The sequence below is a fragment of the Annulohypoxylon maeteangense genome, assembly GCF_022496945.1.
Source record: "Annulohypoxylon maeteangense strain CBS 123835 unplaced genomic scaffold GGS22scaffold_12, whole genome shotgun sequence".
Taxonomy (NCBI): domain Eukaryota; kingdom Fungi; phylum Ascomycota; class Sordariomycetes; order Xylariales; family Hypoxylaceae; genus Annulohypoxylon; species Annulohypoxylon maeteangense.
In genome coordinates this window covers 4,128-26,904 of record NW_025953259.1, presented here as the reverse complement: position 1 = coordinate 26,904, position 22,777 = coordinate 4,128, and the positions used below count along the sequence as shown (strand labels likewise).

The 22,777-nt window shown below is 48.1% G+C and overlaps 7 protein-coding genes across 7 annotated transcripts; 3 read left to right on the top strand and 4 right to left on the bottom strand.

Moving 5' to 3' along the window:
- The first annotated feature begins 261 nt into the window (after window positions 1-261).
- On the top strand, window positions 262-2,781 carry GGS22DRAFT_29176 (uncharacterized protein). Its single transcript, XM_047966722.1, has 4 exons — window positions 262-2,006; window positions 2,061-2,231; window positions 2,294-2,384; window positions 2,434-2,781. Exons 1-4 carry the CDS (start codon window positions 559-561, stop codon window positions 2,746-2,748), a joined length of 2,025 nt encoding a protein of 674 aa, XP_047817178.1. The 5' UTR covers window positions 262-558; the 3' UTR covers window positions 2,749-2,781.
- Window positions 2,782-3,227: 446 nt separating this feature from the next.
- Window positions 3,228-4,544, bottom strand: GGS22DRAFT_195138 (uncharacterized protein; the record flags this gene model as incomplete). Its single annotated transcript, XM_047965622.1, has 2 exons — window positions 3,228-4,412; window positions 4,467-4,544. The coding sequence occupies 2 exons, from the start codon at window positions 4,542-4,544 to the stop codon at window positions 3,492-3,494; spliced, it is 999 nt and encodes a 332-aa protein (XP_047817177.1). The 3' UTR covers window positions 3,228-3,491.
- Window positions 4,545-4,877: 333 nt separating this feature from the next.
- On the bottom strand, window positions 4,878-7,039 carry GGS22DRAFT_166719 (GMC oxidoreductase). Its single transcript, XM_047961893.1, has one exon. It carries the CDS (start codon window positions 6,924-6,926, stop codon window positions 5,175-5,177), a length of 1,752 nt encoding a protein of 583 aa, XP_047817176.1. The 5' UTR covers window positions 6,927-7,039; the 3' UTR covers window positions 4,878-5,174.
- A 496-nt stretch (window positions 7,040-7,535) lies between these two features.
- Window positions 7,536-9,548, bottom strand: GGS22DRAFT_29144 (putative GMC oxidoreductase). Its single transcript, XM_047966721.1, has 2 exons — window positions 7,890-9,548; window positions 7,536-7,832 (listed from the first exon to the last, which is right to left on the bottom strand). The coding sequence occupies exons 1-2, from the start codon at window positions 9,430-9,432 to the stop codon at window positions 7,627-7,629; spliced, it is 1,749 nt and encodes a 582-aa protein (XP_047817175.1). The 5' UTR covers window positions 9,433-9,548; the 3' UTR covers window positions 7,536-7,626.
- Window positions 9,549-11,218: 1,670 nt separating this feature from the next.
- GGS22DRAFT_29138 (ribonuclease-domain-containing protein) lies at window positions 11,219-12,205 on the top strand. The gene is made up of 4 exons (XM_047966720.1): window positions 11,219-11,324; window positions 11,386-11,563; window positions 11,640-11,681; window positions 11,840-12,205. Exons 1-4 carry the CDS (start codon window positions 11,310-11,312, stop codon window positions 12,013-12,015), a joined length of 411 nt encoding a protein of 136 aa, XP_047817174.1. The 5' UTR covers window positions 11,219-11,309; the 3' UTR covers window positions 12,016-12,205.
- A 534-nt stretch (window positions 12,206-12,739) lies between these two features.
- GGS22DRAFT_195133 (P-loop containing nucleoside triphosphate hydrolase protein) lies at window positions 12,740-16,363 on the top strand (the record flags this gene model as incomplete). The annotated part of the gene is made up of 6 exons (XM_047965621.1): window positions 12,740-12,868; window positions 12,959-13,034; window positions 13,099-13,573; window positions 13,632-13,919; window positions 13,971-14,598; window positions 14,655-16,363. 6 exons carry the CDS (start codon window positions 12,740-12,742, stop codon window positions 16,281-16,283), a joined length of 3,225 nt encoding a protein of 1,074 aa, XP_047817173.1. The 3' UTR covers window positions 16,284-16,363.
- A 482-nt stretch (window positions 16,364-16,845) lies between these two features.
- Window positions 16,846-19,511, bottom strand: GGS22DRAFT_29093 (MFS general substrate transporter). Its single transcript, XM_047966719.1, has 4 exons — window positions 18,957-19,511; window positions 18,647-18,887; window positions 18,232-18,587; window positions 16,846-18,170 (listed from the first exon to the last, which is right to left on the bottom strand). The coding sequence occupies exons 1-4, from the start codon at window positions 18,958-18,960 to the stop codon at window positions 16,903-16,905; spliced, it is 1,869 nt and encodes a 622-aa protein (XP_047817172.1). The 5' UTR covers window positions 18,961-19,511; the 3' UTR covers window positions 16,846-16,902.
- Window positions 19,512-22,777: the final 3,266 nt, after the last annotated feature.

The following is a 22,777-nucleotide window of genomic DNA, read 5'->3' as shown; positions in this document are numbered from 1 at the left end:
GGGAAATTGGGAATTCCGTTGCGATCAAAGACCTTTTTTTCTTTCGTTTCCGGTTTCCGTCAGAGTCGCATGTGAGATACCCATACTACATACCTATCTCATATCCACATATCAGAGAGGACAACGGACACCGGACAGAGAACTTGATAATTCAGGATCGTCACTTTTTGATACTCGCCTGCATTATTCATTGTCGCATCGTAACTTATCACACTGGTACATATCTATCTATTATCTACCTATCTATCTACATATACCTACATACATATTCCTACATATAATACCTGCCCTGGGTAATCAAAAAAAGTTTGAACCCTTACATCGTCGCTTCAGTTACTGCAAGCACTTGGAGTGGTAAGTGCTCATTCATCAAGGTTCTTATCTGTTACCTGTTTTTATGCCGGAATGGTGCACGACGGTGGATCGATCTCTTTAGACTCGGTGAAGGTACCACCATTATTGTCACTTTAGAGACATCCATACCAAGACGTCTTCATCCAATGTTTTCCTATTGCTACCACTTCCTCCATTTTGCCTGCATGGATTGACTTATTCACAATGTCTTCATCCGACGCAGCTTCATCTTTATTAAGGGCCAGACATATTGTCTTCGGCCTCACAATCGCCTTGGGGAGTGCATGGTATCTTCATCGACGAATGGCCAGGACCCGAGCCGACGGGCCCGATTCGAAAGATGCGGACGCCACAGACCCCGCGCTCTTTCGGAAGCACTCCAAAATAGTGTCTTACACTGCTAGCCGGACTGGCATTACCTATCCCGGCATCCGTGTCTTCTACCGTCGTCACCCGAAAGCAGATGAGTTACCTCAAGATCCAGCACCGCTTCCTTTGTTGGTGTTTATCCACGGTCTTGGAGGATCAATCGCACAATTTCACCCTCTTCTCACTAGTCTCGTGAACTCTGCCTCTTGCCTGGCTATTGATCTGCCAGGTTGCGGCCTCTCTCAGTTTGCGCCCACATCTTGGGATGCATATACGACGGATGCCTTGACGGACTTGCTCGAGACCATTATTGAGGGATACCGAGAGAAGGACCAGGGTCTCGTTTTAGTTGCTCATAGCATGGGGACTGCGATTGCTGCTCGTATTGCGAATAGGCAATCTGCATTCTATCTACGCCCCCCTTCCCACGTGATGGGCTTAATCGCAATCTGCCCCGTATCCGGTCCGCAGCCGCCAAGAGTAGTTCGCACTGTCCGCATGCTTCTCTGGCTCCCGGACTTTATTTTCAACCTTTGGCGGACTTGGGATAAACGAGGCGGTCCTGAAAGCGCCAGCGTTAAGCGCTTTGTTGGCCCTGGAGGAGACCTTGAAGCGCGGCAGATTCAGGACAGGTTTAATAGCCAAAGTCGTACGCCAGTTTTCCGTCGGATGGCATGGGGAGCATTGCCTACACATTTTATCGGTGAGAAGCCAATCGGGGGCCTGTTTGGTGAACCCACATGGGCTGGCCTCGATATTCCCATTTTCCTAATAGGTGGTGACAATGATGTTGTTACGCCTCCAAAAGAAATTGAGAAAATTCGGAGTCTTCTTGAATCTTCGACGAAACCGGCTACATTATCCGGGGGTGCCACTTCCGACAAGTCCGAATCAGTATCTCCACAGGGCGTCCCCGAGAACCCTAGTGCTGATTCATCTAACGCCACTGAGTCAAGCGCAATTGTAGATGCCGCGGCCCCGGTGAGTACCTCAGGCACATCACGAGACATGCCGCAATCGATCGACGCTATCACCGACGAGGATTTTACACGGAAGCAGCAGCCAACGGCAAACGTTGAAGATAATTATGAGGATCCAACTACACCGAGGGATCAGGAGTCGATTGGCGGCATCCCGCCCCAGCCTCGCCATCCAATAAAAGTGATTAAAACCTCGTTATTACCGGCCGGGCATGCTCTGCTCTATATGCCGAACACAGTTCGCGTTTTAGCGGGGCTTATAGGCGATTTCATGAATGACCATGTTACTGGCCGGTTTTCTCTGTATGTTTTCAACGTGTACGACTCTAGATGTGACTGAATAACTTATTTGAATAGGGGATGGCAATTGCAGCATCTGTCTCGTGACGGAAAGTGGGATGTCAAGAATCTTGCCAAATGGAAAAGCGTCAAACCTGTTAGTGAACCCATTGGCGGCGTATTCCGAGCCATGAAGACTTTGCGAGAGATCGACGAGGAACACTCTCCTAAAGTGTTCGCGGCCAATTGGTAGGTGTACTTTTTCCCTACCCCTATTCACACTCCGCGACTGTTACTAATTATCCTACAAGGGGACACATTATCAGGGATATCATCGACATCAGCCACACGGACCCAGTTTACGACCCAAAGAGTTTCGGGGAGGGTATCAAGTACCATAAAGTAAGAAATGGTGAAATTTTCTACAAGTGTCTAATCTAATAGTTTCAAGTTTCCGACGGTATCAAAAATCCCGCCAACTGAGACCGAGGTAGCCAATTTCATCAAACTCGTAGACCGCATTCGCGAGGACCAGAAGGAGCGTGCTGCTACGGAACCTGGTTGGAGTCCAGACCACGTCGTCGGCGTCCACTGCCACTACGGTTTCAACCGCACTGGCTACTTCGTCGTGTGTTACCTGGTCGAGCGCTGCGGATACAACGTCCAGGATGCGATCGACGCTTTTGCGGCCGCGAGGCCTAACGGGATTCGCCACTCGCATTTCCTCGACCGCTTGTTTGTCAGGTACTCCCGCTTACACGAGTGATCGCTTACCTACTTAGGCACTCGAGTACGATTCGGCATATCTAGGAGTTTTCTTGTAAGGTTTTATTCATTCGGCCGACCAACTTCTCTCGGAGTCTGGGATTGGGATGGGTTTAGAAGTTATATGAGCAATTGGACGCGGTTTTTTTTCTACGGGTTTTGATATCTGTATGCTTAGGTATTTATCAAGCGTCGACTCTTCTTGGAAGTATTGGCGTTTACTTAATAGAGGCATTTTCTGCTTTTCCCCTCCCCTGATGAGATGTGACGGGTCGTATATGTTGTAAGCTGACAAAGGACCATAGAAACGTGTTATATCGTAACATAGATGCCAAAATGTTCTAGAAAGTACGGCATTCATTCTAACAGATGAATGATTGACTGAACAAGGAGGTGGACAAGAGAGTATTACTATGGAAATCTTACGATTCAGACATGTCTCACTGAATTTCATAACAAATCACTCATGCAAAGCGACCAAATTCTTTATAGCAACGCAATATATTCAGAGTTGCTCACCATCTGCCAAAGCAGAGAAATCAAGGACGTCCTAACCTAACTCCTATGACTTTTCGTATCCTGCCGCAAACCAAACCGAACGAGGGTATCACCAACGCACCTAAACACCCCAAAGCAATAACCTGATCCTATCGAATCCCACCCCCTTCGCCTTCCGTAACCCATCCTAACACCCAGCAGAAACGCATCATCATAGCCACAGGCAATTTTACTCCTTCTTAACCTCTAAGACCGTCCCTTATCTTCACCTTTCCCCTCCTTCTCGTCCTTGCTTTTTTCTTCCTCACCTTTCTCAGGCAAAACCGGCAAATTCCCCAAAGCAGCCAAAACCACGTTCCCCCACTGCGCCTTCTCCACCTCCGCCAACGCCCGCCGGCTTATCTCCAAGTCGCCCCCCTCGGAGTGGAGTTCCACAGCCGCGAGCGCTTCCTCCCGCTCTTTCACGCCGTCCATGTACCGCGCCACGGCCTTCTCGAAGGTTAGCGATGGGTGGGGGTCGAAGTCGATGGGGGGGATGGTGTGGTGGATTTGGAGGGTTGGGAGGGCTTTGTCGTCTCCTTTTTCGACCTCTTCGTTTTGGTCTTCTCCTGTTGGTTGTTTTGTCGGCGTAGAGAGGGGAAGAGAGGAGATGACAGGGCGCGAGGGAAGGGTTGGAGCGCGGTAGCTGCCGAATTCGTGGATCACGGTGATCCGTTGCTTGCGGATGCGCGGCTGGTCCGGGTGAGGCGGTGTTTCGCCTGGCCAGGTGGCGGGCACACCGGGGATGCGGAGCAGGGTTGTGGGGAGGTGTAGGAGCGCGGGGGCGCTGGTGGGAGTGCTGCTAGTGCTGCCGCTGGCAGTGTGCATTGTGCGGGTTTGGGTGGAGGGCACCCGGATGCTGCCTGCTTGGATTGAGGACGGGACTGTTTTGCCCGACGTGGACACTTCTTGGGTTCCGGGTCCGACAGTGGCGGTTGCGGGGGCCACGGTCGCTTCGCCGACTTTGCGGACGTTGTTGGTGGGAAGGGTGTCTGTGAGAGTTTCTTCGGGAGGTGATTCAGTGTCCGTGAGAGGGTCCTTGGGGTGTGCTTGATTAGGCTGCTGCATGTAGAGGGTTGGGTTGGGCTGCTCCCAGGGGATCCAGGACGTTGATCGGCGTTGGGATGCCTGGTGATGTGTTAGCGATGGCATAAGTTTGGTGCTTAATGTGAATAGGTTTACCGATGCAATAGCAGTTACTCGAATACCACCGCGGTTGAGTCCGGTGCGTCGGACGAGGACAGATGTGATAGCACTCATTGTGTCAGATTGCGCAAATATTCTTGATGATGGATATGTTGAAAGAATGAATTTGCAGGTGAAGACCGGTGTGCACGATGTGAAGTAGCGTGAGAAAAAGAAATAAAAGAGAGAGTGAGAAGCGCGAAGGAGATTTGGTTTTATCGAGACGCGTATGGAAGTTGCGAGACGAGTGGTGTTTGCTTTCGAGGGAAGAGGCAGGTAAGAATTGACCACCTTAGAATCAGTCGAAGACGCAGCTTCTAGGCAACAGCACACAGTTGAATTAGAAAATAAGGTTGAATTGCTTAATGATCTTTTCCACTGTGGTGGAGTTATTCGCAGCTGGTGACTGGTGGTTGTCTACATGACCTTCCCCTCTACAAAACCTTCACTTAATCATTTTTTCCTTATGATTCATATACTATTTTCTCAATCAGATGATAAAAGAGCATGTCACCTATCATCAAGGCGTATGAAGATCAGTATCTTTGTGTATCATGCATCCAAAAGATAATGTTAATGACACTTGAGGTTATCGCACTCCACCCCTTTTAGGGTCCACTTTAATACCCCTTTCTTTTTTAGCTATTTTACTATCCAAAGTAAATTTCTTCACATAGCCTTTTTGTCCGGAAAATGATTAATAAATTATCGTATATCTTTTGATCTTGAAACTTCGTAAAGCTCATCCTTGAGTATCGTAGACGCGAATTCCGCAAACGCGTATACCGACGATTGTAGGTGACAAGTTGGCAGTCGCGGGATCGCACTAGAGTCAATCACCCTCAAATTCTGCGCACCCTTAACCCTAAAGCTCTGATCCAAAACTTTGCCGAGGGAATTCGTCCCTATCGGGTGATGGAACGAGCGAGCTGCTTCCATGAATGCTGCGGTGATATCCGCGTCGCTTGTAACGTTGGATCCAGGGTACACTTCGTTTACCACCACGGGCTGCATCGTGCTGGAGCGCATCATAGATATCAAGCGCTTGTAGCCATATAGAGCAATAGCGAAGTCGCCTTCGGAACCGAAGTAGTTAGAATAGAGCAGCGGGTCGTCTCGCCAGTCCGAACTGTTGAGGCGTATGGATCCAGGGGTCTCGGGCTGCACGAGCGCCGAATGGATTGAGATTGTATTGGAACTGTTAGGTGCTGGAAGCATAGCAGTAGAAGACCATTGATACAGCAGGTGTGGCCTATCTTTAGGTAAGTTTTTATGAAAGTCGACATTCACACCAAAACTATCGAGTATCTCGTCCGATAATCGTTCCGCGAAAAACGAGGAAGAGCCTGTAGTTGATAGTGGTCCTGTTCCGTTTTCCTTGTACTCGGCTAGGAAAGGGGCGAGTATTGTTGGGTCTTGAAGCTGTGTACTGGTAATAATATTTGGGGTCGCGTTGAACATCATGACAATATAGTGATGATCGAAAAAGTTTAACCCAACTTCAGGGTTATCGACGACGACGGGGATACCGAGGGATAGAAGATCAGTTTTAGGTCCGACACCCGAAAGAAGGAGTAAGCGTGGAGAATTGACAGCTCCTGCGCTGATAATCGTTTCATTAGACCTTATAGTGTGAGTGGTATTGTTCGAAACGTGTACATAGTCCACCCCAATGGCCTTGGTTCCCTCGAAGTTGACTTTGATAGCCCTTCCGCGGATCAATTCAACGTTTGAGCGCCCAGCTAATTGAAATCCATAAGCAGGCAGAGCATATGATCTCGTTCCATTGAAATGATTTATCGAATGAGGTCCACCAATTAGCATGCCAATGCCTTTTCCAGCTGAAAAGTCGGCATCTTCTGCACCATTAGAGATCCATGTATCGACAAACGAATTGTCGATTATAGATCTCTGAGAGTTCGACTCATAGCCGACATCGACATGATAATTACCAAACTTTGTCTTGTCGATCACCTGGTCATAATCGAGGTCTGGGGGCACAAACAGATTGGTGCTTTTCTCGAAATAATGCACGAGATTATCCCATCTCAGTCCGTCTATTCCCGATATATTCGCCCATTCATCAAATACCGAACTGGATCCTCGACAATAGGCCATGATATTTATCGCGGTCCCTCCTCCGAGGCCATTGCCCTGGTGCAATGGCGGTGCGGCGCCATTAAGAGTAGCTTGCGGGACAGACGTAAAGTTCCAGGAGAATTGAGTTCCTTGTAGCTGGCCAGCAAACCGCGGGGTTGTCACAGTCTCGTTGATATATGTATCCGGTCCATTTTCTATGAGCAGGACTTTAAAGTTAGGGTTCTCTGAAAGCCGCGAAGCAAGAACAAGACCTGCGGGACCTCCTCCGACAATCACTGCGTCATAAAGTGCAGAACCAGCTGATTCTGCTGCTATACAAGAAAAGAAAGCAAGTGAAAGGCTAAGGTATAGCTTCATTGTCGCGTTGTTGTGGGAAGAGCGGGGTATAGGTAGCCACCTAGTACCTAGTAGGTAGCGATAATAAGTATACTGCAAACACTGACTTCTTTTGATGAGTTATATATCTGCTCAGACAAGGAGGATAAGAAATAAGAAATTTGAAGGCATCATGCTTCCGTAGGTAGGTACCAAGTACTTATAAGTATAGTAATATGACGATGCTAATGCATGGCCATTAATAAGCAATAGCCAATCATACTGGCTCTTATATTGCGACCTTACCTTTAATCGGGAATAAAATGAGATATAATGAATGAATCGTTGGGGTTTCAGCGCCAATGCGTGTGAGAGACGATATAGATCCTATAGTTGCCCAGTAGTCTATTAGATTCGAGGATTTCGACAGGTAACTTACCTATAAATGATATTTTTATCTAGGTAGTGAAAATAGGATACCTAGGTAACGAATTCCCTATAAACCTCCCTATGCTAGAACTTGACAGATTCCTAGAAGTGAAGTAGAAGGTACCTACCTATATTTACCCCTGAAAATCGTTGGTGGAACCTGAGATGAATTACATAATCATAACCCCCCTTTAATCCAAAGGTCGCGTCCATGGAAGTCACGGGCATTGTATCATTACATAATCCCTAAACCTTTATTTTAACGTCTCGAGACTGAATACATAGAATTAGAGGTCTTGTTTATTGGAGTAAGTTATGAATCCTTAATGAACCCTGCCGCTCTCTCAGCCATAGCGTAGAGCGTCGCAGTTAAATGACCACTAATCTGCAGCGGTAACACGGACGCATCGACGACTCGGACATTCGAAGTACCGTATACTTGAAACTTGGGGTCTACGACGCCACCGAGTTCACGAGACATCATCGAAGCTGTTCCAAGCGCGTGGTGATTCGGCGTTACTGTGGAACTAGTCAGTTCGGTATTACTCAGTGCTTAGGTAGTGATGGTATACTTACGCAAGTTGGTAAGTGACGTCGCCCATTGTGCATCAGTGGCATTGCGAGGCAGATCTACGTTTCCTGGAACTAGATAGTCAACCACTACATCGCTGAGTGGGTTCGTGTACCAAAGCTCTTGCGAAATGCGGCCAATCCCGGTTTGAACGGTGACATCAAAGTCGATGAAGAAGTACTTAGGGTCAATGGCAGGATCGTCGATATCCTCGGCCGATTTTATATGAACACTGCCTCGGGAGAAGGGTAGTAATGCCCAGAAGGCAGATATAAGTATATCACCAGAACCCGATGTTAATGTCTCGGCAATCGTAACATTCTTCTTGAAGATGAGATCGTGCTGTACTCGGAATACGCTTTCCAATTGGCTGGGGCTGATAGCTCTCCCGTTAGCATCCGAGACTTTTTGAGCCCATTCAGAAAGCTTCGCATCGGTTGCTGCCGCTATGGTGGAAGTCTGGTTACCGAATATGTCTTCGGCCGTAACAAAAGTTGCGTAAGGAACAGTTCCGGTTATATTAAAGTTCGTAGAATATTGCAACGCCGTATTGGTTTGGTCTTGTAAGTTTTCACCCACACCATTGAGCTCTATCTTCGTCTCTATGCCATACCTTTCGAGGATGCTAGGATTTCCGATGCCGGAACGCTCGAGTATTAGAGGAGTTCTTAGTGCACCGGCAGACAAAATGACGTTTTCAGTACTAAGGATAGTAGTTTTGTTGGAGCCGTCACGATATTCGACTCCATCAGCTGAGAGTAGGCTACCCGTTGCAGATGAATTTGCCCACTTCAGCTCCGTTACCGTCCCTTTGATGATCTTGAGGTTAGGTCTTTTCTCAACGGGGTAGTAATAGGCACGAGCAGCATCTTCTCGGATATCCGCATCTCTATCAATTGTCTGTGGCCAGACGCCAAATCCACGGGTATTTCCGCTATTTAGATCGGCATTTGCAGGAAAACCCAATGTCTGCCAAGCATCTTGAGCTAGTCCATAGAGTGACCCATTAAGGAGTTCGAATGGGAATCCTGTTGTTAAAGGTCCATCTTCGCCGTGGTATTCTGGGTTAAAACTAGCGCCCGCGGCTATCTGCGCTGTTGTGGGTGGCGAAAATCGCTCAACACGTTTGAAGTAAGGATATAATGTATCCCAATTCCAGCCGTCATTTCCAAGAGCTTCCCAAGCGTCGATTTCGGGTTTGTCGCCTCGGATGTACGTCATCCCGTTAATCGCACTAGTGCCCGCGATGGCTTTGCCGGCATGGAAGGCAAGTGATTTATTGGCTGCGCCTGGCTGCGGTGTTGTGGTATACTGCCAATCAATAGCGGTGCCAAAGGCGCGAAGGAACCTAGTCACATCCGTAACATTTACATTATCACGGACGTCGTCGCCGGGCTCAATGACCGCCACTCTGACATTTGGGTCTTCAGACAGTCGATTCGCAAGCACAAGACCGCAAGTTCCGCCCCCGGCGATTACATAGGTGAAAGACTCGCATCTCGCTTTGGTGCTTAGCGTCAGTAGCAGCAGAGAAGTATATAGCTTCATTATCGACCGTGTTGGATCTCGTAGAAAACTTTCCACATACGAGAAGACATATGGTGTGAGACTGTCGAACAAAGATATCAAATATTCGAGAAAAAGCAATGTATTTCATCCGTCCTAAGGATCCTTCTATAGCCATGATCGATTTACGGGCCGATTTGTTGCATATCGATTACCATCATAAGACGAAAGACGAGCTTCTTTCAGCCCCATTGCTCACTATTCGTTGCCTTGTGTTACCCCAGCCCACTAGTTTTTGAGGGATGACGCTGACGGATTGCGGGGAAGATTTCTACCCCGACTAGAAATACGGTGAAGTATGGGCTGAAAACGCGAGGATTAGATTCCTGCGAGAGATGTTTCCTCTCTTGGAGGCATATTGTCATAAGTTTATGAACCACGGCGAGGACCATGAATGGCTAATGCTTTGCGCCATATCCATCGACATGTGGGTTTCGTATGAAGATGTGATGACCACGCGCTATAACCTATCCCCGAAACATAAAACACAATACAGTGCTCATGACTAGTTACTAACTAGCTCTGATCTTAGCGAGGACGCTTTGGAAGATTCGTAGGTCGTTGAATTAGATAAGTTGGCAACGTGGATCTGTCTCGCTTGGGTAATATCGCATTTGATAACTGTCGCTCGCTTCAATTTGACGATCTAGACGCGTTTAGAAGAAATCGAGTTTCCCTCAATGGGTTAGGCATCGCCCTAAGGTTATCGACAACCCACGATATTCTTACCTCCCCCAAAGAGATTAGTGGTGCCGGAATAAATCATTTCGAGAGAATCGCCCGCGGATTGGTTCGATTTCTATCGTATTCCTAAGTGATGCTTTTACTCGCGCATTCTAGCGGCGTGAGGAAGATGGTTTCGGTTTTCACGAAATCCGGAAATTCAGACAATCGACCCAAGTAGGGTAAGAATTTCGTTATCCGTGCGCTAACATGGACATTAGCGAATCAAACGGCTGCTCAAACAACTCCAAATTTGAGCGATCTGTCAAACAGTAGGAATAACGATTGTCTAGGTAACTACCTAGATAATTGTTTGTTTCCCATGATTTTTCATAGATTCGCCTGCGGATGAGAAGAGTTGAAAATATTATATAAGAAAAAGAAGGAAGGAAACTCAATGTCTGTCATGGATGTCCACTGTCCAGCGCGCCATTGGACCGGACCCCACTACAGTCACGCTGTATGCTGCTAGCAGATTAGTGGCCCCTGGGGACCTACAACCGCTGAATGGGTTCTGTCGCAGCAGATCTTGCGCTAATAGGCAGGTGCCAGTGCCGGTCTGCCGCCCGACGAGCTGAGCCATCTGGCCAATCACATCATAAAATCCGCTGTCGTGCCGATCGCCTGTCCTCCGAACCTGCCCCTTTCATATACCGTGCCCAGACGGCAGCGTCGAAAGAGGATATGGGTTGAGAAACCAGCCGGCAGACCGTGTTCTAGCTATTAGGTACACACACTCAACCCCTGAATGGTGTCGCATAGATATCGTCGCCCGCATGATATTGATCGCGCATCGTATCTCGTCCCTGAGAGGACCCGCGTGCCGTCCGAAAGGGGAAGGCCGGCTCTGCACCCCTGGAAAACGGGTTTCTCGTGCAATGTAGCGCAGCGTTAGTAATGCCAGATAGCCTCTCACAAGGGTTTTTGTCCAGTGATTTGACCCATGAATCCATTTGAAGGACTCGGATTGGATATTTCACGTGCTGATCTGATCTTACTTGAGCTTATATTGGCTTTGGTAGTTGTAGGAGGTCGGATGCATTTAAAAGGCACCGATCTCTCCCGTTCTTGGCGATCGAAGCTGTTCTCGTCACTATCCAGCAACGAACCAGCTCGATACGCTTTATTCGCCCATCATGTTCGGCTCCAAGGTACCTAATCCTCAGACCTTACCAGCATAATCACTCGAAGGGCTTCTCTAACGTAGACTAGATCCTTTCCACCATCTTCTTGGCGGCTATCTCCGCCGTCCAGGTTTCTGCTGTCGCTGTTAGCGAGAGGCAAAGCCAGACCTGTGTCGCAACATGCGGTTCAACATGCTACTGGCAGTCGGACATCGACGCGGCTGTGAAGCAGGGCTACAACTACCAGCAACAGGGCAAGACCGTCGGTACGTCCATATCATACTCCATCCCCTGTAAAGGCCTTGAAACTCGGTAGCTAAACATGACATTCTCAAAATTTAGGATCGGGTAAATACCCGCATGTATATAACGACTACGAAGGCTGTACGTATAATCATGACTTCATTATCCTTCCTTTAGTTTGTCGTGGGAGTCAAAACTTCCTAGTCGAGCCGACTACCAAGGTCTTGCTCTCGAGACATACTTAAACTCCAAGATACCTAGTATATTTCCTAGAGAAATACTGACACCCTATGCCATAGTCAACTTTCCCGACTCTGGAACCTATTACGAGTTCCCTATTCTATCAAGCTTTAAGGTCTACACTGGCGGCAGCCCAGGTGCGGATCGTGTCGTTTTCTTGGGTAGCAATGGCAACTATGAAGGCTCTATTACTCATACTGGGGCCAGCGGGAACAACTTCGTTCAATGCAGCTAGAAGCAATGTTATATTATAAAGGTGTTGTTTTGCGCAGGTTGTGGTTTATCATATGCAGAAGTTATATGGTGATCCTGAAGGGTGTCACGTGATGCCAATTAACGACCACGACCGCTTACATAATCACAAATATATATTTTATGTTCATATTCACCATACCATTATATATACGTACCTATTAAATCATCACAATCCACCTGTACGTACCATGGATCATTTTTAACAGGTCGTCTTAATTGTTTATTACCATAGTAACTGCTAGGTACCTAGGTACTTAGCAACTACAATCAGCCCGAAAAGGAGAAATCAACAAATCAAAAAAAAGGAAAACCTGCATGTGGATAGTTTTCACAGAGCTATCAGCCTGTAGAATAATGACTGCCAGCTGGTTGCTAGGGCAATTCAGCTAAGATCAGCTAAAATCAGTAGAGTACGTACAGTACATACTACATAGGTACATTAAATGGGTAGATTTAGACATCGCGTAGCGCGTCGTCGTTAGACTAGGCAGCAAAATCAGCCAGTGCACGGACCCACTTACTCTGCGGGGGAATTCTATATAACACTGCTTCTCCCGTCTTAATTTTTCTTTCTTTCTTTTCTTCTGTTCTTCACAATACCTGAGGTTAAACTCGGTCTATTAATAATAGACTTTAACAGTGAATACCTCATACCGGATTTTTTATTTTGTCACGACCAAGCCTATTTACCTCAAGTATTCGCCATGTCGGATATTAAGTCTAGTCAGAAGGATAATGTCAGAATCCACGGTCTCGAGCCAGCTCGCGTGATAACGCCCGCGCCCCAGAACCAAAATTTTAAAAGCGGCATCTTCGCATCTCGTGCAGGACCCGTGATAACGCCACTGATAAGCCCCCGCAAGGCGGCATCACCGATTGTGACGAATTTCCTTACGCCAGGAACGATTGACGAGAATTCCTAGTATGGATTCTCGTTAGAGTTTCCTCTTGGCGATGGTCAAGTAAACGAGGATGTTGGCATTGGCGCGCGCTATACTCGTGAGTATCTACCATCCCTAAACAGTCGAACTAACAGCGGTTTACTTACTATTCGTTTTACTAGGAGACGCTCGATCTGAAAAGACGATTTTAACTAAATCGCATAATATACAGGCCTATTTTCCTCGGGGCCACACTACCATCACCGTGCAAAGGCCGGGGATAGGATTCCTCGTGATGTTTCCTAACGAGGATTTGGAGCAATACAGCTTCTTATCTATCCACTTACAAGGGAACAGCCAAATCACAGTTAACGGATTTGGTATACCCTTTGATAGCCCCGACAGCCCTCATATAGAGGGATTAGTAAACGGTGGGGTGCCGCTATCAGGGGAATCGGCGTTAGTCGACCTTCTACAGCAACGTGATTTCTATTTTTACGTTGCTTGTCCGGCACACTTACTTGCGCAGCAAGTGTGCTTAGATAATGCTCTACCGTCAAGGTATCCCTATGGGCAGGCCCATACCTGGAATGAGGCTCTCTATAAAGAGCAAGCCAAAAACTTAAAGAGCTCAAAGGCGTTTTCGGCAGCGTACAGGTAAGATAATACGTTTGATGCCTCGATTCAGATAGACCGCTAATGTATACCAATTTAGCTTTGAAAACGATAATGACCACCTGGCCGCAATTACCCAATCAACAGTACAGGATTGCTTTTGGTTGGAATTAGCGGCAAATCAGATCGCCGCGAACCATAAGCCCGGGTTCTTCGCGTCGATTGGTGGAGTAACTGAAGTTGATGGTAGCCAAATTCGCTACCTCATATTCCTCCATGAAGGAATGATAAGTCAGTTCAAAGCTGCTTGGCAGCGACTGACCAAGGAAGCACAACTACAAGTTGAAATTTTCGAAGACTACCACGACGGGACCCCCCTGGTCAAATGGTTAGTCTATTAATCCACCATTTTATGTACTACAAAGCTGACCTAGACTAGGGATTGCGAGGTTCTAAGCCACCCGGAAACGGTTGCGGCGCTACGCGGCCATCCCATTAATGGATCCCATGAGCTAGTCCTCGCAGTACGCGTACCGCCCCAGAAGGATAGAAAGGCATGCGATATGAAGGTATTCTCCAGTTACGCCGAGGCACACGAGGCGCGCGTGAGAGGAGAAGAGAATTGGAACTGCGTTTCCCTTCGGTTTGGGTCCCAGTTGGACGATTGCGAGCGCAAAGTCAACTCTATCTGCATGTTTAGTCCAGGTTCAGGGGCATCAAACCCTCGCGCAATCGGTCTCCTAGAATCCCATGAGATGGGAAATGAGGCTAGAATGAAAAAATTGGTTGAAGTTGAGGACAAGATGGATCTCCATCGTGCGCTATTACGCGGAAACGGCTTCTTTCAATGGATGACTCGCTCTCCAGCTACGGACGTCGTTACTGCCATGGAAGCCGTCAGCCTACAAAGCCGACCCAAATTTAGACCTCTTCCCACTGTCAATTTCCTTGAAACCGGAGATTCTCAGTTCATCGATTCATTGATGATGGAACTCCTACCGGAGGATCGCAACCGCTTCCGGCGATATCTGAGTTGTCGACCGTTAGGCCTTGGCCTCATCACAGCTGTATGTACACCTAACCTGACGTCTCTTATGTACCAAAATGCTAATGATTCTTCCAGGGACCTGGTCACGCAAAGACTACCATGGCCGCTGTTTCCGCCCTCATCATGCAGGCAAAATTTGGGTATGTCCTTTGTTCGGGCCCAACAAATGTTGCGGTCTCCAATTTCGCTGAGCGCATCGAGCGTATTTCTATATCAACATACGCACGCTTGAACGAAGGCAAATCTCCAGACGACCCCAGCTACAGGCGTCGCAAGCTCGTAGTCCGCGCGTACAAGAACCTGGATGAGATAAGTGCGATGATCGCTTTACTCCGACGACCCGATGCTGGTGATCGCGCAATCGAAAATGACAGGTCGCCCTCGGCCTCAAGATGGCGACTTCATCTATCCTTTGCCTACTGGGTCCATGTCCTCTTGCGTTCCAGAGCATCAGGCATCAGACAGCTCGACTCCAGCGACTGTCAAGGGTTACATGATCTACGCCTTAAGATCGACAAGTGCGACAAGATGCGTGAGCTCCGAGCGGTTGCAACAGGCAAGATGTCATGGAACGAGTACGCTAAGCTACGACTGGACACGAAGTCGCACCTCGTTCGCATATTTGCAGACTTGATCGGTCTAGTCGACATGCTATGCACGACGCCGGCCATGACGGCCAATGTCAGACCCTACTCCCGATGGAAGGCCGAGAAGGCACAATGCGTGGCTGTTGATGAAGCGGCAAATATGCACCGCGCCGACCTATACACCGTATGGGGAAACACCTTGCTACCTTGCTTCCTCGCTGGCGATCCTTATCAACTACCACCAGCGGTGATGACACAGTCGGAGAAGGACGGCGAAGGCAACCTTATCAACCGCTTTGCCTCGACCGGAAGAATCTCAGCACTGGAATTCCTCCAAGCATCCGGAATGCCGGTATTCCGGATGAGAGTGCAGCTACGCATGGCACGCGGTCTATTCGACACAGTCTCCCGCGCGATATACGACATGCCCGCGCGTTACCACGACTGTTGCGACATCACGCACGACCGGTTCAAAGCAGGTCGCATGCTCGAGTCGTACGTCCTAGACAAATACAAGTCGGTCATTCCTTCAGAAGAGGGCAAGCTCAGTCCGGTGTTTATCCATTGCGACGGTACCAAAGTGTCCATCGACCCAACCACCGGTTCAAAGAAGAGCGTGGATCAAGTCACAGTTGCGCTAGACTTCGTAGCCGACCTCGTCAAGGCCACTACAACGAAGACTGAGCAAATTATTATCCTCGCTCCGTACGCTGCCAACGTAGAGCTACTCCGCAATATGCTGAAGACCAAAAAATACGCCTCGCTGTCGGGCATGGACCAGCCATCGACCATTGACGGCTACCAGGGTCAGGAGAAGGATATCGTGGTGGTTGTAATGGGAACGCGTGCTGGAAAGCCGGGACCAGGCTTCACGTCCGATGAGCGACGCCTGAACGTCCTCCTCACCCGTCAACGATGTGGATTGGTAATTGTTGGAGATATTGATGTGGTAGGGGCAATGGGTCCTTATATGCACGGAGTGAGTGGATCAGTATACGGCCGACCAGTGCCATTCCACCTGCAAGGACCGTTGCGCACGCTGCACATAGCCCTATGCAGAAGTGGTCGGGTCGCTAAGGTCAAGGTTAATGACAAGGCTTTGCCATCTACGGTTTAAACTGAGATGACATGTGTCTGGACAACCATGAGATGGTTTGGATGGTGGTGGAAAAGTGCATTGCGCACTCAGTACCTACCCACGAGGCATATATGATTGCCTTGCTGATGGGCCCCTAGGGCTTTTCTTAATACGACAGCTCTGGCCAACTGTTTCTTTCTAACCATGTGATATATTAATATGTTCCGCTTGCTGTTTAGGTTCTACGTAGGATTCTGCTGAGCCGCCACTAGAACGTATTAAGCAGTATAGGATGCAAACTAACGAGTTCAGATCAGTAATCATTAACTTGATTAAAGCTTATATCAACCGCACGCTAAATGCTCTCCTGGATCTATCTAAGACATGTTTTACATACCTATTTCAGATCAGATGGAAGTTAACCGAAACGAGACGAGATGAAAGATCACATTGCGGACGACGACGGCCAATGGCCAAAATTGGTATCAACAGTTATTATTATTGGAGCGTCCTTCGACCTAACAAGAGTGGGACCATCGACTAGTCAAGAGAGGTATAGTAGGTCCGTTTTCCCAATCACGGTACCCGCCGATTAATGCGCCGACAACCCAACTTCGTATACACATATACACGTATAAAACGACAAAAAACCAAGCAACTATTGCTTTTGCGAGATCATCACTTCCTCATTAGCGGCGATGGGCGCAGGTCGGTTTGTGCTCTTGTTTAACTCGTTCTCGCCGACGACGCTGACGGTGCCCTCTAGCTTAAGGTGGTAATCCTTGTTCTTGCTGAGGGCGAATTCCTCCTCATCGATGTGGCGGAACAGGAAGTAGAAGATGACGGTTAGGACACCGCCAGCGATGGCAGGACCGCCGAAATCCCATGTTAGGTACGGGTCTGTGACGACGGATGAACATGCTAGACCGATGGCGTAAGCGACGGCCGTGTTGAAAAGGTTAAGGGCGGAAACGAGACCCCTCATGTTGACGGGAGCACGCGAGTACGCGATACCGTAAGCGGGGACGTTAACGAACAGCTCCGAAATACCACCGACGGCAAACGGAATCGCCATCCACCAAATGCTGATGGGAGCTACACCCAGACCATCCAAGCAGTTACTGGAACCGTACTCGCCGCAAGGAGACTGTTTGTAGGCATATGAGTTCAGGATTGCGTAGCCGGCACCGCCGAGGGAAGACATCGCAAGACCGGTAGTGATACGGGCTACAGGGCCGTAGTGGATGTTGAATCTTCGCAAAAGCGGGTACAGGCCATAGTTAAGAACTGGGGCCATCGCGATGATACTCAACGAATTGAAATTGTTGATAACATCGTTCGGGACACCATTAGTGGTCAACATGGTCGACAAGAAACTAGCGGCGGAGCCGAGACCGTTGTCGTTGATGTATTGAATCGGGAAGAAGCAGAAGATACCGGTCGCTTGGAAGGTTCGTCGAACATCCTCGACAAATTGGTCGTTCCAGTCTGTCTTAATGCTAAGGCCAGCAGCTGCGATATTCGAAGGCTTGGCGAGATCCCAGAAGCCGTGACGGCCGATCCTCGCAATACCGCCGCGTCTGAAGCAAATTCCGAGTATCTTGAAGACGTTGCCGAGATCACTTCCTCCGGGAGGGTGGAGAATCAGACGCTTGTAAAGGAACCATAGCAGGAGAGGGAGAGGGAGGTAGAGCAGAAGAGGAATCAGGAAAGCCAGCCACCAGCCGACGTACTTCTCCGAGTACGAGGTAGCGACTCCCATAAAACCACCGATGTTGATCAAGAGGTAAAACCAAAGCATCACTCGCTCGGTCGTGGACTCGGGGTCTTGGATGACGCGCTCGCCGCTATCTAGTGTAATAACTACGGGGACGGTTGTTGTCATCTGATCGAGAAGAAGCGGAGAGACGTTTGGCTTGAACATAGCTTAAGAATATTTGTTAGCATTGGCGAAGCAGAGTAAGTACGCTGAAAATCTTCAACTTACCAGCACCAACCGATAGGATGTACACCGAGAGGAAGTATGGAACCTTCGCCGTGCCGGCAGCCAATAGGTCCTTTGCACCCGCAGCAACCATCAAAACGTGAGCGACACCAAAGACACCGACACCCCAGCAGATGAGAGCGAAACGACCAGTCTTCGCGTCGGCGAGCCATCCGAATAACATAGGCAGCGCGTACGCCAACATACTGAACGATTGCGTAACAGCGTTCGCTGTGACAGTTCCCAAGCCGAGAGCACCGGCCGTCTGCTGTGTTCCTACCGGGGGAGCACCATAGCCGTTTCCACCTTCTGGTAATGGTCGGTTGACGTAGTTGGCGATTAATGGCTGGACACCATAGCTAGTAGCAAAACTTGGTCAGTACTTTTCGCTTCTGAGAAGCTATAATAGTTTGCTCACTAGGAAGCTCGCTCGCAGAATTCTACGATGCAAATAGCATAGGCGACGACAGGAAGTTTACCGGGAACTCGGCGTAAAGTCTTCAGTTCCTCTTCGGTTGGCTTTCCTTCGTAATCCTCCTCCATTATCGAAGGGTTGAGATATGGAGGAGGCTCATCTCCAGGAGATGACTTGCCCAACTTCTCATCGCCGCTAGGCAAGATGGAGTCCGAGGCACGCTCGAGGTCTTCTGAATTTTGACCTGTTGCCAGTAAGTAACTGTTTGTCTGGGGTGCATTCATACAGCGATAGGTTCAGTTCATCAACATACCCATTGCTAATCCTTGTATAGACAACTTCGCAATTGCGAAATGTTTTGCGGTACTAGAAGACAAAGAAGGCAAGGTAGGATCAGGAGAGATCAACGAAGGGGGGTGGTGGGATTTATGCTAAAAAAGCCGAGGACGGGGTTCGACGGGTAAAGGGTCCCGCGTATTGTCAATGTTACCAAATCGGTAAGCTAGGTGAGCCTCGTATCAATAACGAGTATGGTACATAATTCAAGCTTTAGGGCTCCAGGGCTACCTCTAGGACGGTTCTCGGCGTGCGGCGAGGCGTGAAACCTCGGAGGCAAATCTTAACGAAGGGATTCCAGAAAAGTTAAGAAATAGGGAATTATGATTGCAAATTGGCGAATTGGCGCACTAGCGACAGGCCAGACGGTACGATATTGTATTGTCGGGATTGCCGTATAAATCCTTTAGTCTCGAAGTATTGAAGTATAGGAGAAACGGACCAGTCAGAGGAGGAATTGGCGTTATCTTTTCGAGCCACCCAATGCGGGTCTTAAAGATCCCGGTTTCTTTTCAAACACATCTTGTACAAAAAGACCTTCAAGGCCTCTGAGCCAGTCGAGTCGTGAACGATAAGCCTTCGGTGCTAGAACCCTATCGCCTCTAGCGGATGCGACCGAGGTACACCCGCAGAAGCACGGCTGGGGTACGGGACGCATTTGGAAGGTCATTGTTCACAGCTGACCCGCGGTATGGCACGGTATGCTACGTTGTATTGCACCGCTAACCTCCAATCGAGTCTCGCCCATTTCCAAGACAGCGGTCGCAACAAGGTCTAAAAGCGATGATAGGATATTAGGCAGGGGTTTACTATGCATAGAAGCTGAATCGAAGCCTTGGCAGAAATTGGAGTGTGTTAGAAATGGGAATATGAATCCGAATTGAAAGGTTCTGAGGTTCAACTGACTTCAGTCAAGCTTTCGCGCAAGCTTTGCCTAGCCGTTTAAACTTGCATTAGGTAAGTGATAAGAGTTCTTGTTTTCGTTACAAGTCGCGGCATTCCACCTCTTAGCCCAAATCTCCTTGCCACAAGCCTAAACCTTGAATCGGCAGCTACTGAGGTATCACGGCAAATTTTATATGAGGTACTTGGCGACATATGCGCAAATCTAAGCGGCTGGAAGTACATAGCGCCCCGGCTCTCCAACATAGCTTGAACTTTAGATTTTAGACTACTACTAATTCGGACGATTCTCCGGACTCGTTTATAAATGTGGGGCTACCACATATCATGCTATGTAAATTCTTATGGCAGCTCCTCGAGCACGCGATCATGATCAGCCATGCATACATACATAGTAGCCGGTGCAATGTATTTTTATAAATTGGCCGACGCGCTAGTAACAAGGTAATCGTATAATAATTACATATCTCCTCTGCTGCTGAAAGCGTGAAAGGTATTGAATGTTCTGACATGCTTTTGAATTCAATGTTTAACGTTGGCGCAAAACGGTGTAACTTGAGTTCTCGGTAGTGCAGTCTGTGCAGGTCGTGGTACAAGTTGAATAAATTAAACCCCCAGATTCGGGAACTCCACTGATAAGATCGCTTAAGCTCAGACGGAGAACGTTATTACAAATATGTATGTAAGGGGCACACGCTTCGACGTCAATATTGTATGGTATGATGGTTGGTCAGTTGTTAGTTGCTATTATTCGCATTGGTCTTCCAACGCCGTCTTGGCTATCTTACACATAAAGGCCTCAAGTAATAACACATAACAGTGGTATAAGTGTATACGAGGTACGCAAACAAGGCAGCTGAGGAGCGTAGCACAAATTTTCTTACCCGCTTCGCTTGATTGGCTTATAAGCTTATCCAAGATAGGGAGGTATATGAATTCATATACTGTGCTACACCAAACACCTACCCAGATAAGTTCGGTAAGACAAGACTATGCGATATCCACCTATCAGACTATCCTTCTCGATATTAGTCGCATAACCGTGCTGACGTGCTTATTAACCACCGCCAACTCCTAAAATTCATTGGATCAGATCTAGAATTGGTTACAAGCCCTCCCGTCTAGCCGACCTCAAAGAACTTCCTTACGGACGTGATCTACGATCTTCAGGATTATTTGCTTCTTTCGTCCGCTTTCTGCGCCCGTAGCCGTGCGCTGAGACATACGGCGTACATAGCGGAACTAACGAGGCACGTCGCATTATTGTTCCTATCTGGGCATAAAATAATTAATAATTCAAGATCGGTTCGTAGGCTTTCATAAATCGTGTAACACGCCTATCAGAAGCAATGTTGTCAAGTCCTATGTAGGCGTCGCAAAGTTCGTTTCACATAGCTAGGTACCACAGGTGACGGTGCCGATCTTATGCCAAGATCACATCATGGTAGATCTATGTATCGCAGCTTTGATCTCCTGGATATCTTCAAATCTACCCGACCTGCCGGCCAAACTTGCAACGCTTACCAACAGTTCATCGTTCATCACGTTCCAGACCTGGTGACTTGGCCGTGCCCTGATTGAGCATGAGAGAATCAGCAGATCCCTCGTGTCAGCTCTTATCTTTACCTATTCTCTGATTCGTCGCTTCTATTTCGCACTCGACCTAACAGTTTGTATCTTTTCTTTGTTATGTCATACGATTTGCCTTGTCTTCCCGACAGCTTGGTTCTTCATGCACAGTTTGGTCGGCCGAGAGAGGCACCTCTCGTGGTAATTTGCACCGATGGTGGATATAATGCGACGAGAGTCAAATTTGACTTCGCAAACCCTTACAAGCTAGTCCTAGTCCACGGCGGTGGTTGCTGAGAACGAATATGTGGGGTGCCTCGAATGGCACATATACGGCTGCAAGTCATTGATGCGGCAGAGATGTTCTAGCGACATTCTAGCGTCTCACGCGGTCCTGGATCGTGTCGGCGGGACCTACCGACAGCTGTCGAGATTGCCTACCTACCTAGTAGGCTTCTAGAGTTTTATCTTCAAGACGGTCGCTAGAGTAGCGCCCGTGATGAGATGGTCCCGTTTGCGTGGCCTGACTCATCACGACGTGGTAGCCGTCCTCGTCGCCCAGAACGTTCCAGCGATTCGGATATTAGGTGTTTGCAAAGGCTACTTAGCAGGAAAAAAAAAGCGAGGAAGAGAGGCTAATAGCATCAGATTTTGTCCCAAAAACGGACCGTCTAGAATTGCGTGCTTTTTAGCGTCCCGACTCCCGCGACAATTCCAGTACTATGGTAATCCAGTTACCTAAACATGAGACATTGGTTTAAACATTTGCTAAAATATTTTTTCTCTTTCAATAATTAGGTCAATAATAGTAACGTTGATGGATAGCTGAAGATACCGAACATCCCGAGGCCTCCGCGCTGATGTTGAATGGGTTCACCTGAGGCTATTCGACGTTCATCACGAAACTGGCAAGTATTCTATTGTTAGGACATCGCCACGCTTTTGGATATAATCCGTCAGAACTGTTCCAAGATTCGATCGTTTCGCCGATGTATGCGCTAGGTACTGGGTACTTTGGCATTTAGTCCAAAGCTGTACCCAAACTGGGTTGATGAAGATGAGACCCAACTGACTAAGAGCATTTGACATCGGCATATACATTAACAACAAGTGTTAATGCCTCGAATACTTGGGTGGGGATCTTATTACCTACACATTGAACGGAAATTAGAATCGTCGCATTATGGAAGCTAAGAATGCTGAGGGTGCTTTGGGGCTACCCGTACCAGGCGATTGAACGACAGCCAATTCTTAGAGACTATTGGTATGAAAATCTTACGCAGTGAACGAGATATAGCATCTGTTAGTCATTGAGACAATATTTTT